Below are 13,547 nucleotides of genomic sequence, written 5' to 3' on the forward strand. Positions count from 1 at the left end.
TAGTGTGTGAGGTCAGTGAGTCCCTCCTGACCCCGCCGTCCGCGACTGACCCGGATGTGGTAGTGTGTGGGGGTAGTGAGTCCCTCCCGACCTCGCCCTCCGCGACTGACCCAGATGTGGTAATGTGTGAGGGTGGCGAGTCCCTCCCGACCTCGCCGTCCGCGACTGACCCAGATGTGGTAGTGTATGGGAGTAGTGAACCCCTCCTAACCCCGCCGTCCGCGACTGACCCAGACGTGGTAGTGTGTGGGGGTAGTGAGCCCCTCCCGACCTCGCCGTCCGAGACTAACCCAGACGTGGTAGTGCATGGGAGTAGTGAGCCCCTCCTGACCCCACCGTGCGCCACTGACCCAGATGTGGTAGTTGGTATCGGCGGTGAGGTCGGGCACCAGTAGCAGGTAGCGTCGGCGGGCGGCGGGCGCGGCGCCAGCGCCGGCTCCGGTGGCCGACACCGGGCCGTAGGCGCGCAGACTGCCGCTGACACCCTCGGTCCTCCAGTGGACGCGGTAGCTGAGCCGGTCCCCGGAGGACAGCGGCGGCAGCCAGCTGACCTCGATGCCCTCCGGCGAGAGCGGCTCGGCGCGGACCTCGCGCGGCTCGGTCGGCGCTGCGAACAGCGGCAGCGGCAGCGGCAGCGGTCAGGGTCAGGCCACTCAGGTAAGACGAGTGGTCAGGGTCAGGCCACAGTCAGGGAAGACGAGTCCCGCTGTCGCTACGGACTGCACTTCAGTATTTGAGTCACTGCAGCAGTACATTTCATTGATAATCGTTCTGGATTATTGAAGCGGAGGCGGCAGCAAGTACCGAATATCGTACAAAATGGCGGGTGAAAGTTGCACGGAAAGAAGGTGACCAGTTGCTCCAACAGAATTACGCGCGTGATGACAGAAATTGCAATAATCTTCTCATCAATTTGGAACGGCTCACCACAAACGGCAGAGAGGGCAAAAACTACGATCGTTTGCCATCTTTTCCAAGCACCAAATAATTTGTCAAATTGAGCCGTGGTGCCTTGTCGTGCAGTGCCACCTACGCCACTGACCGGGCGCTGTGGTGAGCACGGTGACGTTGGCGGTGGGCGGCGGCGGGGCGTGCAGCAGCTCCGAGTAGTAGTTGCTGACGGCGAGCCGGACCGCGTAGGCCGTCAGCGGCCTGAGTCCGGTCAGACGCGCCTCGTCGCCGCTCACCGTCTGCGGTCGGAGGCACGTCACGCTCACGCACGACCGCCGGAGGCGCGGCGCCTGCCTCACCGCGCAGCGGGCGGACAGCCGCAAGCGACGACCGCTGCATGCAGCTGGCGATTCTGTCGCATTTGTCAACGGTTTGTCTGCAAGAAAACCCACGCTTCGAGACGCAACACGACATGGACAATAAGCTCGTCCAGATGTGAGCTGTCGTGTATGATGCATCGTATACGAGCAGCTGTAAATGTGAGCTACGGATCAAAACAACCTAGAGCTTTGTTTGCGTCAATTCTTACCATCTGCTGCTGTCTAGACAACAGCCAGTAGTGCAGCACATACGCCTGTTGTCCAAGACTGGCGCTGCCAGCACACTGGCGGGTACTGGCACTGGCACTGGCACTGGGCCCACACTCACCATGTTTTGGCAGTAGCGGAGATGCTTTCTGCATTGCTTCTCGCCAGTGTTGGGCCCGTAGTAAAGGGTGTAGCGTGGCGCGGCCGTCGACACCGCGCCGCAGCCGGGCGGCGGCGATCGGCGAGACATCTGCACGGTGGCGGACGAAGCTCTGGTGTCGATGGCCCTCGGCCGGTTGGCCGGCGGACCAGGCAGCAGGCAGCGGCTCTCGGGGAACTGCTGCGCGGCGGGGGCCGCCAGCGGCCACAGGCCACGGACCTCGCCGCCCGAGTAGACTCGCTCGCCATCCGAGGACGACTCCAGCCGCTTGGAGAATATAGAGGCGGCGCCGGCAGCCGCGGACCCCGAGCCGTTAGTGGCCCAGAACACACTGTCGTCTGACACAGCCACGTGGTGAGCTGAAAACAGAGCGGTGCTGACGTCGAAAGAAACAAACAGATTAACAACGTCTTCGAAAAGCAGCTGGTGTGCACAGTGTGCGACGTTCGTTTTAATCAGTTTCACGCCGAAAAACAACATTTTGGCCGCATGTCCCGCGAAGAAATCCGCAAAATCTACAGCCATAAATAAGCGCGGGAACTCCGTCAGCTGTCCTGTGCCAGGTGGGGCTCGTGCAGGCTGCACGCGGCGCACCCGAGGAGGGATCTGGGGCTCGACTGACCTTGGTCGGGGACGGAGGCCAGCGGCTGGCAGAGACAGCCGTCTGCGTCAGACGTCACCAGCCGCCCGGAGTCGGCCAGCCGCCAGAGGAGCCGGTCGGCCTCGGCCTGCCGGCCGGACAGCGCCACCAGGCGGCCGGCTGCCGGGCAGCTGCACCTGCCGAGCGGCCGGGGGGAGGGGGGGGGGGGCATCGTTAGCCAGCGGCGGTGCGAGTGGCTCTGTCGTGCTGCCCGTCGTGCCGTGAGACGTCAGAAGAAGAGGCGGTCACCGAACTTTGATACGTTTGTCTTGCGATGGCCCAACAGTGGCCACTGACGGAGGTGATGAGCAAAAGCTCCGCATGAGATTTGTGTGTGTTTTGGCCTACCGGTGCATTTACATATTCCGGCGGCTTTTATACTTCCGTCACCATAACACGAAAGTGTAGGGAAACGAAAATAAGATAAACATGAAAATGTAATGCGAAAATGGTTAGGGTGCAAACATACGATAGGCTGCACGGGACATGGAAAAACTTATGTTAGGGTTAGATAGACGTGGCTAGCTGCTGGGGATCCTGAGGTGCCCGGCTTGGCTGGTCACAATAAATGGCCGTGCCTGACTCATGGAAAAATTGTCACAAAAATGTGCGTTTCCTCGAAAATTTCAGGTACGTCATTTATCATTCGAATGTTTGTTGCACCAAAGAACGTCGCGTGCTTGGGATCGCACGCCGTCCCCAATTCATAGCCATTGTACAGCCAGACTGAATCCCGGCATCGTTAACTGACACGACGTTCACGCGTGTCAAAGACAATTAAAAGGGCGTGCACCCATCTGAAGTTTAAAAACACTCACCTGTCTGAAGGCTGGTCACCGTTGAAGAATGGCACAATGGTGTTGTTATCTCTGGACCGGCTCATCAGCATGGCAGCGCCGTCCGTTCCCACCATGTTCCACACCAAACGGCTGGAGCACACCAATGTCACATATCAATACGTCAGGTATCATATCACGACGACCTAATGGGTCCCGCTCGTCCCAGGCCCGGCTGTCAGCATTGGACGATAAGTCCGTGACTGATGCCGTTACACGGATATGTGTACAAGCAGGCTGAGCTCACGCGGCGCCAATACCGTCACAAGCGACATGGAATCTTCACGGTACACATGCAGGTACTGGCTTGTAGCCAACAGTGAGCCCCTGACCTGCTCCAGGGATCAACTCGCAGCCGTTGGATGAGGCCAGTGTGCCCCACCACCCGCTCGGCGGCCCGGCCAGGAACTCTTGTGTCCAGGTTCAACCGGTAGATGGCACTGAACTGCCGCATGGAATGCGACTCGGCCCAGTAGAGATTGCGGCCGATCCAGTCGTAGGTCAGACTGCTGCCTGTGCCTCGCAGACTCTCCACCTGCCAGCAGCAACAACAACTATAGCAAGGGGCAAAACTACGCTTATCCGCGAGATACGACACAAGAGCGTTTCGCTTACTGAATTTCAGTAAAACTTCAGTAAGCATGCATGCCATCTAGCAAATAGCTTCACACAAGCTCAATTGTGGAATCCATCCGTTTAACAGTTTTCGGGTCTTGAAATAAAAACAGACCTGACGTGTTTCATGCGATCGGCCTGTAATGTACGGGTGTTTCCGATCACCGCTCGCGCGATCGACACGGCGTGCATAGTACCTTGTGTTTTTCCAGCGTCTGCAGGTCCACACTCAGGATGTCGTTGTCGGCCGTCAGAACAAAGAGTCTGCGGTGCCGCGCATCCGTCGCCACGTCGACGACCCGCTCCTGGGTCACCAGGTCAGTGACCTGACCCGAGTCGAGGTCGAGCAGGCGGAGCCGGTCGGCATCGGCCACCAGCAGCCGGGGCAGGGCCCGGTCACGTGGCTCGAAGGTGAGCGGGTCAGAGAGGTCCCCGACCCCGGCGGACGTGAGAGCGACGACCTGAGCGGCGGGGGTGTGACTCGTGAGGGGCGAGACACATGGACGCGACACCAGAAAACGCGGCACGACGCCAGGAAAAGGGCCCAAACCTGGACGGTGTGACATCATGACATCAAACTGTGGAATAAAAGTGCCGTTTTGAGGACCGCGTATCAAAAACACCGCTTGCGTAGCGCGATCGACCATCTCGGACAGTGTTTACATCGAAGGGAGAAATTCCGAGAGAGGTGACCAGCTGTCTGGTCACCGTTTCATGCAATTTCTTCGTTGCATAATGTCGAGTGGCATGGTACCCAGCACATACCATTGCATATATCTGTTAAACAGGACCAAACAATGCTTCAGAGTGCTTCATTTTCAGCGTGTTTTATTTAAGCCTAACCAAATACCAACGGTTAGGAAAGAGCCAAGAGACGAGAGGACGCCTATGTGGCCTGACACGTGCGGATGCCAACACTGGCGGAGTACACATTCGCTTGTTTTTTCACAGCGGTCCACCGACGCGCACCAGTGCAGCCCCTCAGTCTGCAGAGCGGAGCGGCGCGAGCGCTGACCTGCGCCTGGTACGTGGAGTCGGAGCTGAGGCCGGCCAGCACCGCCTCCGTGCGGGTGCCGTTGACGGTGACGTTGCTGAAGCTGACTGAGACGCCGTCCGGCCGCCGCTGCCGGACCGCCAGCCGGTACTGTCGGAGCACGCCGCGGGGGGAGGCGGGCGCGTCCCAGCGCACCACGGCCGTCCAGTTCTGAGGGGCAGCGCCGACACCCGACCGTCAGTGGGGGTCGTGCAGGCCGTCAGGAGCAGGCGCAGTGCCTGGATCCGACGAGACATCCTCCCACCGCGGGTGTTAGCGCACGGGGCGCATGTAACAATCGCTAGCTTGACAAAGCTGCCTGAATCGCCACCTCTCGACGACAGGTTTCCAGAACGATCTTCATCCTCGAAATGTATAGTATGTATTTCAAGGAAAACTAGTTTGGCATTTACCACACCTGCTGAACCACATGATCAACTCACTCTAGCAGATCAACAGTGCGCAACAGATGAGGACCCCAATAGCAGACGGTACTTATTAGACCATTTTAACACTACAGAACTATAACAGACCGTTGAACCCAAGCAGCCGAATCGGAGCAGACCTAGATGCCAGACTACAGTGAGATTGTTCTGCAGTGAGATCCATATGAGCACATGACACGACGGAGGCCGGATCCGCTGCCGAGCTCCTTCACCGGCCGTCAGCCGTCCCGAGAGGCGCCGCCTGCACCGTACCTGGGCGTCCACGATGGGCTGGTCGCGTCGCGTGAAGGCACGCAGCCGAAGCGGCGCGCTCGGTGGACCCTCAGGCGTGCGCAGCGTGACCCGGGTCAGCGGCGACTCTCCCCAGCGCGTCAGCGCGCGCACGGCCACCTGCACGGGCGCGAAGGCTGGCAGCGGGCCAGCCAGCTGCGCTCGCGCCGCCGGCGCCGCCAGCACGCGGCCGTTCAGCTCCACGCGGTAGGTGACCGTGGCGTAGTTGGTGTTGTTGACGGGCGCCCAGCTGACGGTGGCGCCGGCCGCGCCGGCCGCCGTCAGCGTCACGGACTGGGCGCGCACGGCGGCGGGCAGCACCGACAGCTGGCTGGCGGAGAAGCCGGCCGGCAGCGGGTGCAGCGCGCTGTCCAGCACGGCCACCATGCGCAGCCCGCTGACGCCGGCCGCGTTGATGACGGCCAGGTGGGCGGCGTCTGGGTCGGCGATGACGGCCGACTCGTCGTCCATCACCCACAGGAGACGGCCGCTGAAGAAGTGTAGCGGACCTGCGACCGGCGGGGAAGTCAGGCCCGGCCGGCTGAGCAGGAGCTGTGACGCCGGGGGTTGGGGCGGCCCGCCGGTGCGGTACGGTGCAGCGCTACTAGTTCGGAACACTAAGCGCGAGGCGACATCGGACATCACACGCGGGTGCTGGCAGAGTGGTCAGCAGTGATGCCTATAACAATGGACGCAGCAGACATTTGTCCATGCGATAGGTGATTTAAAGAATCAGGAACACGTCATATGGCGGGAGCATTGATCACCTACATGACATGTGTTCTGAACAGCCCTTTTTCTCAGAGAAGTACGCACCCCGCATCAACGGAAATGAGAGTACATGCCAGTGTTGAGGTGTACCCACCCTTTATGTGCTTGTGCTTCAGCGGGATCACGGTGGCGACGTCCGCGGCCGACTCGTCGTCCTCCAACGAGTCCAGCAGAGCTATCATGTTCAGGGACGAGCCGGAGAAGTCGCGGACGATCCAGAACAGTCGGCGACCGGTCAGGTCGAGGGTGAGACCCACCACCTGGCGAACGTCGAGAGCACAGCACGTCAGCGGACGTGGCCGGCAAGGCAGCCGATCGGAGGCGCCGGCCTCCGGCACACCTCTCATCCTACATCTGAAAACTTACTGTTAAGAAGGAATTTCACGCTTAGTGAAAGTAAACTTAAACAGTGGTCGTCTGCATCCCTGTGGCGAATTGGCCTCACGCACGGTCAGAGGCGTGTCCGTTGACTAAGTGGTGCAGAACTCGGCGATTCCTCTGGGCCCCGGGGCCTGCGGGGTCTGGAGCGGGCAGTCCGCCAGGCTGCGCCGCGGCCAGCCGGCCGGCCGGCAGCCTCACCTGTTTGCCGGAGAAGATGCCGGTCCGGAAGAGATGGCGCTGCCGCTCGCCGCTCAGGTAGCTGGCCTCCACGGAGTGGCCGGTGGACCAGTAGAGCACACCGCTGAGGGCGTCCACGCGCAGATGGCGCGCCGCCGTGACGAACGGCAGTGGGGACGCCGCTGCCGCGCCCACTCCGCCACCCTCCAGGGGAGCGCCGTAGATCTGTCGACGGGAGAGGAGTCCTGACTGTCAGACGGAGTGGCGGCCGCAGCGGCTGCCGATGGTGGCCACTGCCGGCCGTCAGCGCTGACAGGCTGCCGCCTCACCGGTTACCGACCACCACTGTCGGCTGCGCGACCAGTCAAGTTTGATGGCGACACCATGCTGCGTTGACTTTAAACATCACGTAATGACAGAAGTACCAAAGGCTCTGAACCAACGACAGACGACGTGTCAGCGCCTCACTATGATGCTTCTGCATGTGCAGGGATGCAGCGGTAGGTGATATGAGTAGCTCACCAGCTGCTGCACGGGGTTCGACCAGTAAAGCTTTCTGCCGATCCAGTCAACAGCCAAGGCGGTGGCCTGGATGGATTCGTCCAGCGGCTGCAGCTGACCCGACTTCAGGTCATGCGTATAGACGCGTGAGTCATTGGTCGCCAGGTACATGACGTCATCGCACCACGTCAGATCAGATACGTGAATGCTCGTCTTCCCAGTAGCCTGCAACGGGAAAACACAGGCGTAGTGATGACGTAACAGGAGGTCGCTGGTTAAATTGAAACATTATGCCCTACAAAGCATTATGTGTCTACACAAAAGTACGCTGTAAAAATGCTCCCGGAGGGTATACATTGTTTAATGCGTGGAATATACCCATGCTGACCTCAAGTTAACTGACAAGTAAAGTGTGCTTCTAGCCCCCCCCCCCCCTGGTCCTTTCCCTCCCAGATCTGCACTACCCGGTTTCACGGCGAAACTGACTGGCACGTGGGGTCCTCCCTCTGGGCCGCTCCCTCCCACCCGTCCGGCCTCATGTTGGAGCTGACGAGTACAATGTGTCCCGCCTCCTGAGCCGCCCCAGAGTCGCTCCGTGCCGGCCTCATGTTGAAGCTGACGAGTGCAATGTGTCCCGCCTCCTGAGCCCTCCCCAGGTCGTTCGGGCCGGCCTCATGTTGAAGCTGACGAGTACACCCCCCATGTGTCCCGCCGCATGAGCGCCCCAGAGTCGCTCCGTGCCGGCCTCATGTGAAGCTTGACGAGTACCATGTGTCCCGCCCATGAGCATACCCCCAGATAAGTCGATCCGTGCCGGGACTCACGTTTGAAGCTGGCCCGACTGGACGAGCACGGTGGCCGGTCTCCGATGGCGTCCGATCAGCAGGCCAACTCGTCGACCAGAGCAGACAGCGGCCCGCGCCGTCCAGACGGCGCTCCAGCGTGCGGCCTCGGAACGGCGCCCCCTGCCGACCACGGCCCGACACCTCTCACCCGGAGAGCGCCCGGACCTGAGGCGGGAAGGAGGGAGGTCAGACCGTGGGAGAGAGGGTCACAGACACCACTTCACCGAGGAACGCCCGGACCTGGCGGCGAGGGGAGCGGAGGTCAGACCGGGGAGAGAGGGCACAGGCACCGCTCACCGAGAGCGCCCGGACCTGAGGCGCAAGAGGGAGGTGAGACCGGGGAGAGAGGGCGCAGGCACCGCTCACCGAGAGCGCCCGGACCTGAGGCGGCAAGAGGGAGGTGAGACCGGGGAGAGAGGGCAGCAGGCACCGCTCACCGAGAGCGCCCGGACCAGAGACGCGAGGTGGGAGGTCAGACGGAGACGCAGGGGTAGCACCCGAGAAGTTGTCACGAAGCCACAGATAGACATTGTATTGATGCATTATGTTTGGGGTGTCAATTACACCCGAACATGGTCCTGTAGCCTCCCGAAGAAGCAGTAGTAGCAGGTGTAGTAGCCCAGAGGCTGACCTGGAGTGTGTACCGATGTCCGGGGTCAGACCCGGGGACTGACCTGAACGTGTACTCGGCGTCCGGGGTCAGACCCGGGGACTGACCTGAACGTGTACTCGGTGTCTGGGGTCAGACCCGAGGACTGACCTGAACGTGTACTCGGTGTCTGGGGTCAGATCCGAGGACTGACCTGGAGCGTGTACCGGTGTCCGGGGTCAGACCCGAGGACTGACCTGAACGTGTACTCGGTGTCCGGGGTCAGACCGGGGGACTGACCTGGAGCGTGTACTCGGTGTCCGGGGTCAGCTCGTCGACGGCGGCTTCGGTGTCGGTGGTGTTGTCCACGGTCAGCTGCTGGTCGCCGAGGGCGGCGGTGACCCTCAGCTGGTAGGTCCACTGTTTCCAGGCGTCCGGCCCGGCTAGGCCCGGCAGGTCGGGCGGTGCCCAGCGGGCGAGCGCTCGGTCAGAGTGGAACACCACCTGGCGAGGGGAGACGGCGTCACACGGCGACAGTGGGCCGGCCCGGCAGGTCGGGCGGTGCCCAGCGGGCGAGCGCCCGGTCAGAGTGGAACACCACCTGGCGAGGGGAGACGGCGTCACACGGCGACAGTGGGCCGGCCCGGCAGGTCGGGCGGTGCCCAGCGGGCGAGCGCCCGGTCAGAGTGGAACACCACCTGGCGAGGGGAGACGGCGTCACACGGCGACAGTGGGCCGGCGCAGCAGGTCGGGCGGTGCCCAGCGGGTGAGCGCTCGGTCAGAGTGGAACACCACCTGGCGAGGGGAGACGGCGTCACACGGCGACAGTGGGCCGGCCCGGCAGGTCCGGTCACGACCGCAGTCAGAGACTCAGCTGGGAGGCGGCTTCCGTTTGAGGCAGACGGGTAGGCGCCACATGCATCCCGCTAAAACCATGGGAAAGTGAGCTTCGTATCGAAAACGTTTGCCTACGCTGCAGCATGGTATTTAATCGGCCTCAGGCAGTTCCATACTGTGGGAAATTTCAGGTGCACGCGCTGCCCCAAATGACGGACCGCGTAACAAACAATGTATCTCATCGTCCCGCCAAATGCCAGCACTGAGCGGCAAAAAGCGTCGTTCTGCCTCGTTCCGTGTCATCAAAGGCTCATTTCCCGACTCGTGACGCCAAACCCGCTGCGTCACGTGACGAGCGGGGCGGCTCTGACCTGCAGGTGGCGGGGCGGCGCGGCCGGCGCCGGGCGCGGCTGCGCCGCCGGGTGCTGCACGTGCAGGCTGACCACGGGCCGCCGCGTCTGCGAGAACAGCAGCTGGTTGTTGTAGTACGTGCCGCGCTCGGCGCGGTACGACTCGAGGAACACGTGCTGCCCGGTGGACCAGCAGAGCGTCTCGGCGTGCTCGGCCAGCGCCAGCATGCCCGCGTACTGCGGCCGCACGGTGTGGCGGCGCACGTCCATCGCCGTCCAGCTGCCGGGGCAGACGGCACGCACGTCAGCGGAGGCGGACACGGCGCACACGCGACCCGCGGGCAACGGGCGCGCGGGGTGAGACTGCACTGCAGCAGCACTGGACCTGGTCAGTGGACGGCACGGCCCTCTGGTTGAGCGGCCTGAGAGCGGAGAGCAGGAAACAAACTGAGTTGATGTCGTTACGTAAGCGTGGCGCACTTAGCTGTGCAAAGTGTGTCACTCGTCAAACTGGATGAACGTCCCGGACCAGGTCGCGGCCGTCTGGTGTCTGACTGCGGAGTTAACTGCAGAGCCACAGCATGCGTAACGACGGCTCAGACCACATAGGCCACAGGCCTCTGGTGGTTCTAATCGCCGCAGCCGCGGGCCTGCGACTCACCTGATCATGGAAAGTGCGAAGACGGTGTTCTTGCTGCGCCCCGGAACCAGCACGCTGAAGTTGGTGTGATCAATCACGAACGTGCTGAAGCTGAATTCTGCGCCGGACGTCACGCGCGCGACGGCCGTCATGTTGCTGAAGCTGCACCGAAAGAGGCCCGCTTCCGCCGCCGGGGACTCGACCGAGTAGTACAGGTACCTGAGAGGCGCGCACGTGTCTTGGCCCAGCATTTCCCTTTACGCCGATCCAGCGCACGTTGAAGCCAATGAAGGCGAAACGCGGCAACACGTTCGTGAGGGCGGCAAAGCTAGCGTGGCCCGGGTCAACCAGTTGGCATGTCTCACTTGGAAGAATTTGCAGCATGCCTGAGTGAGGCCTGCTTGTTTGTATTCGGTCGAGGCAGCCGCGTCCACCAGCAGATCACAGTGGCCGCCCGGGCGTGAGCGGCCGGCGGCGTCACACAGGGGCAGCGTCGGTATCGCGTGGCTGGCGGGGTCCGCGCAACAGGCGGCGGCTGACCGACAGAGGGCGCCAGCTCCCGCCGTTCGGCCGGCTACAGAGGCCGACAGCGGATGACATGCATCTCAATAAGCCAGCTAAGCGGGATCCAATTTCGCCAGAATATGACCATGCTAGGGAAGTCAACACGTGCATTATTAGATTATTAGCGACTCTATTAGCAAATCAGGAATCAACCAGCGTATTGGTTTAGTAAAACCGTTTAGAGAACGGCAGACCTGACCTGACCTGACCTGAGCGGTCGAGGTCGTTCGGCACCGCCTCGTGCCGACCACACTCATCCGGAGCTAGGTCGTGGCTTACCCGTTCTGCGGGTCGACGGCCAGGTGGGCCGGCCGGCTGGCGAAGCTGAGGCCCGTGTCGACAGCAACGCCGCCGTCCAGCTGCCAGCGCTGCACGCGCCAGCCGCCACCGGGTGGCGCCACCAGCACGTACAGCGCGCCGGCCAGCCAGTCGAGGGCGAGCAGCGCCGGCCGGCCGGTCAGCCCGGCCGGCGTCACGTCCAGCGGCGGCGGCTCGTCCTCCGACCCGTCCAGCGCCAGGCGCCACACCCGTCCGGCCGAGGAGGCCAGGTACAGCCGGGCGGTCGACACGTCCACGGCCGAGCCTGCGGGGACGCCGCACCGGTCGGGTCACGGGGGGCCGCGCGCCTCACGCGGCGGCGCGGCGTCGTCCGAACGTCAGCCAACATGACTGAAGAAGCTCATGTCGAGTCGACAGCCGACACGGACGGATCGGTAGGCGTGACGTTCTAACAGTGGAGCGCGTCAGCCGTCACGGCCGGCGGAGGGAAGCCCGCGTATCCGGGCGGGGCTGCCGGGCGGCGTGACAGGACAGTGCATCGGTATGCGCAGCGGGCGCGACTGTCACTGCGGGCCGTGCACTACGCTGTGCCAATAAACAGACCTGTGATGTTCTGGCCGGCCTCCGCTCTGTACAGTGTCTGCGGCCGCGAGTAGATGTCCATCTTGAGCCGCATGATGACGTCACCTGTGGCGATGACCAGCAAGGGGCCCTGCCGGGTCGACACTGCGGGCACACGGGAGGCAGGCGGTGAGAAGGCACTGCCGTTCTCGCGATGTTGATGACTTGCAGGAGGGAATGGCCTTTCGTGAAGGGCAGATTTTGCCAAGAAGCGTTGATGCGTCACCTAATAACGGAAGTGTGAATCGAAGAAGGGCAACCGACGGCGTGACATCAACTCATGTCAATGCACAAACACACAACCAAGTCCAAACTCATGCTGAGTTATGCTTAGATATGTTGTTCGTGACGATTTATGGACATCGATCATCATCCCATGCCATCGCAGCAGATGGGCCATAAGCCGGCTGCCGCTGTGCCATCTGAGCTCCGAGCAGCCGCGGAGTTCCCTGGCTTCCGACGATGGCCCGCGACTCGGCTGCCACCTGGCCGACTCACCTTCTGCGGCCTGCGGCGGCGTCCGCACGCGCAGCTCGGCGGCCGGCCCTTCGCCGACCTTGTTGTTAGCCCACACGCGCACCGTGTAGTTGGTGTCGGGCCGCAGGTCGCCTAGCACGTGTGAGTGCAGGTGGGCGGCGATCTCGGCCGCCGCGCCGCCGCCGCCACCGCCGCCGCCGCCGCCGCTGCCGCCGCCGTCGCCGCCCGAGCTCAGCACCAACACGTAGCTGACCAGCGGGCCGGACGGGAACAGCGGCGGCCTCCAGCTGACCGAGACGTGGTGCGCGTCCGGCGCCGACGCCGACAGCTCGGTCGGCGCCGACGCCGGCGGCCCGCGCGCCAGCGTCGAGATGGCGTGGCTGGCGGCGCCGGGCAGCGGCTCCTGGTCGGCGGCCACGGCCCAAAGCACGCGGAACTGCCGGGTGGATCGGCTGGCGTCAGCTGACGCTGGAAGGCACGCCGGGCCCGGCGGAGGCGCCCCACGCACAGACAGTGGACCCGGTGGAGGCGTCCCGCGCGCAGATGGTGGGCCCAGCGGAGGCGCCCTACGAGCAGATGGCGGGCCCAGCGGAGGCGCCCCACGCGCCGACGGTGCAGTGTCTGATACGATATAATGCTTACGGTGGACGCTGCTCGAAATACCCCGTACAAATCGAAGCACATTTACTGGTGGTGGCTCACACTAACTGAAAACAACTTCCGGGAATCAAATGAAACAGGGCAGTCTCTCTGTTGGGAGTACTCATTGGTCAGTCCATCACGCGACTGAAGTATCTTACAACGCGCAAAATAGCTTCACAGCTGACGTACCGTACCCATAAATGCCAACACGCACCAGTGTTTTATTGCTTCGCATGCATATTGAAGGTGAGCACCAAGCCCCACGTCACGAAACCTGATCTTCCGCTTAGCAGCACGCTGACACACACACACACACACACACACACACACACACACACACACACACACACACACACACACACACACACACACACACACACACACACACACACACA

The 13,547-nt window shown here is 62.4% G+C and overlaps 1 protein-coding gene across 1 annotated transcript in view; it reads right to left on the reverse strand.

Annotated features, from left to right (window-relative positions):
• Positions 1-13,547, reverse strand: part of sev (receptor protein-tyrosine kinase sevenless) — a 130,994-nt gene that overhangs the window by 95,221 nt on the left and 22,226 nt on the right. The window contains exons 7-29 of the mRNA XM_037223375.1: positions 12,923-12,946; positions 12,532-12,673; positions 12,016-12,138; positions 11,610-11,716; positions 11,413-11,501; positions 10,591-10,788; positions 10,023-10,209; positions 9,466-9,537; positions 9,043-9,246; positions 8,451-8,465; positions 7,330-7,533; positions 6,829-7,032; positions 6,344-6,509; positions 5,899-5,987; positions 5,461-5,598; positions 4,745-4,933; positions 3,927-4,190; positions 3,447-3,649; positions 3,097-3,207; positions 2,261-2,415; positions 1,600-1,997; positions 1,043-1,190; positions 351-607 (exon numbers count right to left, since the gene is read on the reverse strand). Of these exons, the coding sequence (XP_037079270.1) occupies positions 351-607; positions 1,043-1,190; positions 1,600-1,997; positions 2,261-2,415; positions 3,097-3,207; positions 3,447-3,649; positions 3,927-4,190; positions 4,745-4,933; positions 5,461-5,598; positions 5,899-5,987; positions 6,344-6,509; positions 6,829-7,032; positions 7,330-7,533; positions 8,451-8,465; positions 9,043-9,246; positions 9,466-9,537; positions 10,023-10,209; positions 10,591-10,788; positions 11,413-11,501; positions 11,610-11,716; positions 12,016-12,138; positions 12,532-12,673; positions 12,923-12,946 (3,687 nt within the window). The remainder of the gene's footprint in view (positions 1-350; positions 608-1,042; positions 1,191-1,599; positions 1,998-2,260; positions 2,416-3,096; positions 3,208-3,446; positions 3,650-3,926; positions 4,191-4,744; positions 4,934-5,460; positions 5,599-5,898; positions 5,988-6,343; positions 6,510-6,828; positions 7,033-7,329; positions 7,534-8,450; positions 8,466-9,042; positions 9,247-9,465; positions 9,538-10,022; positions 10,210-10,590; positions 10,789-11,412; positions 11,502-11,609; positions 11,717-12,015; positions 12,139-12,531; positions 12,674-12,922; positions 12,947-13,547) is intronic.

This window comes from Pollicipes pollicipes, unplaced genomic scaffold (genome assembly GCF_011947565.3).
Source record: "Pollicipes pollicipes isolate AB1234 unplaced genomic scaffold, Ppol_2.1 Scaffold_4881;HRSCAF=5763_pilon_pilon_pilon, whole genome shotgun sequence".
Lineage (NCBI taxonomy): Eukaryota > Metazoa > Arthropoda > Thecostraca > Pollicipedomorpha > Pollicipedidae > Pollicipes > Pollicipes pollicipes.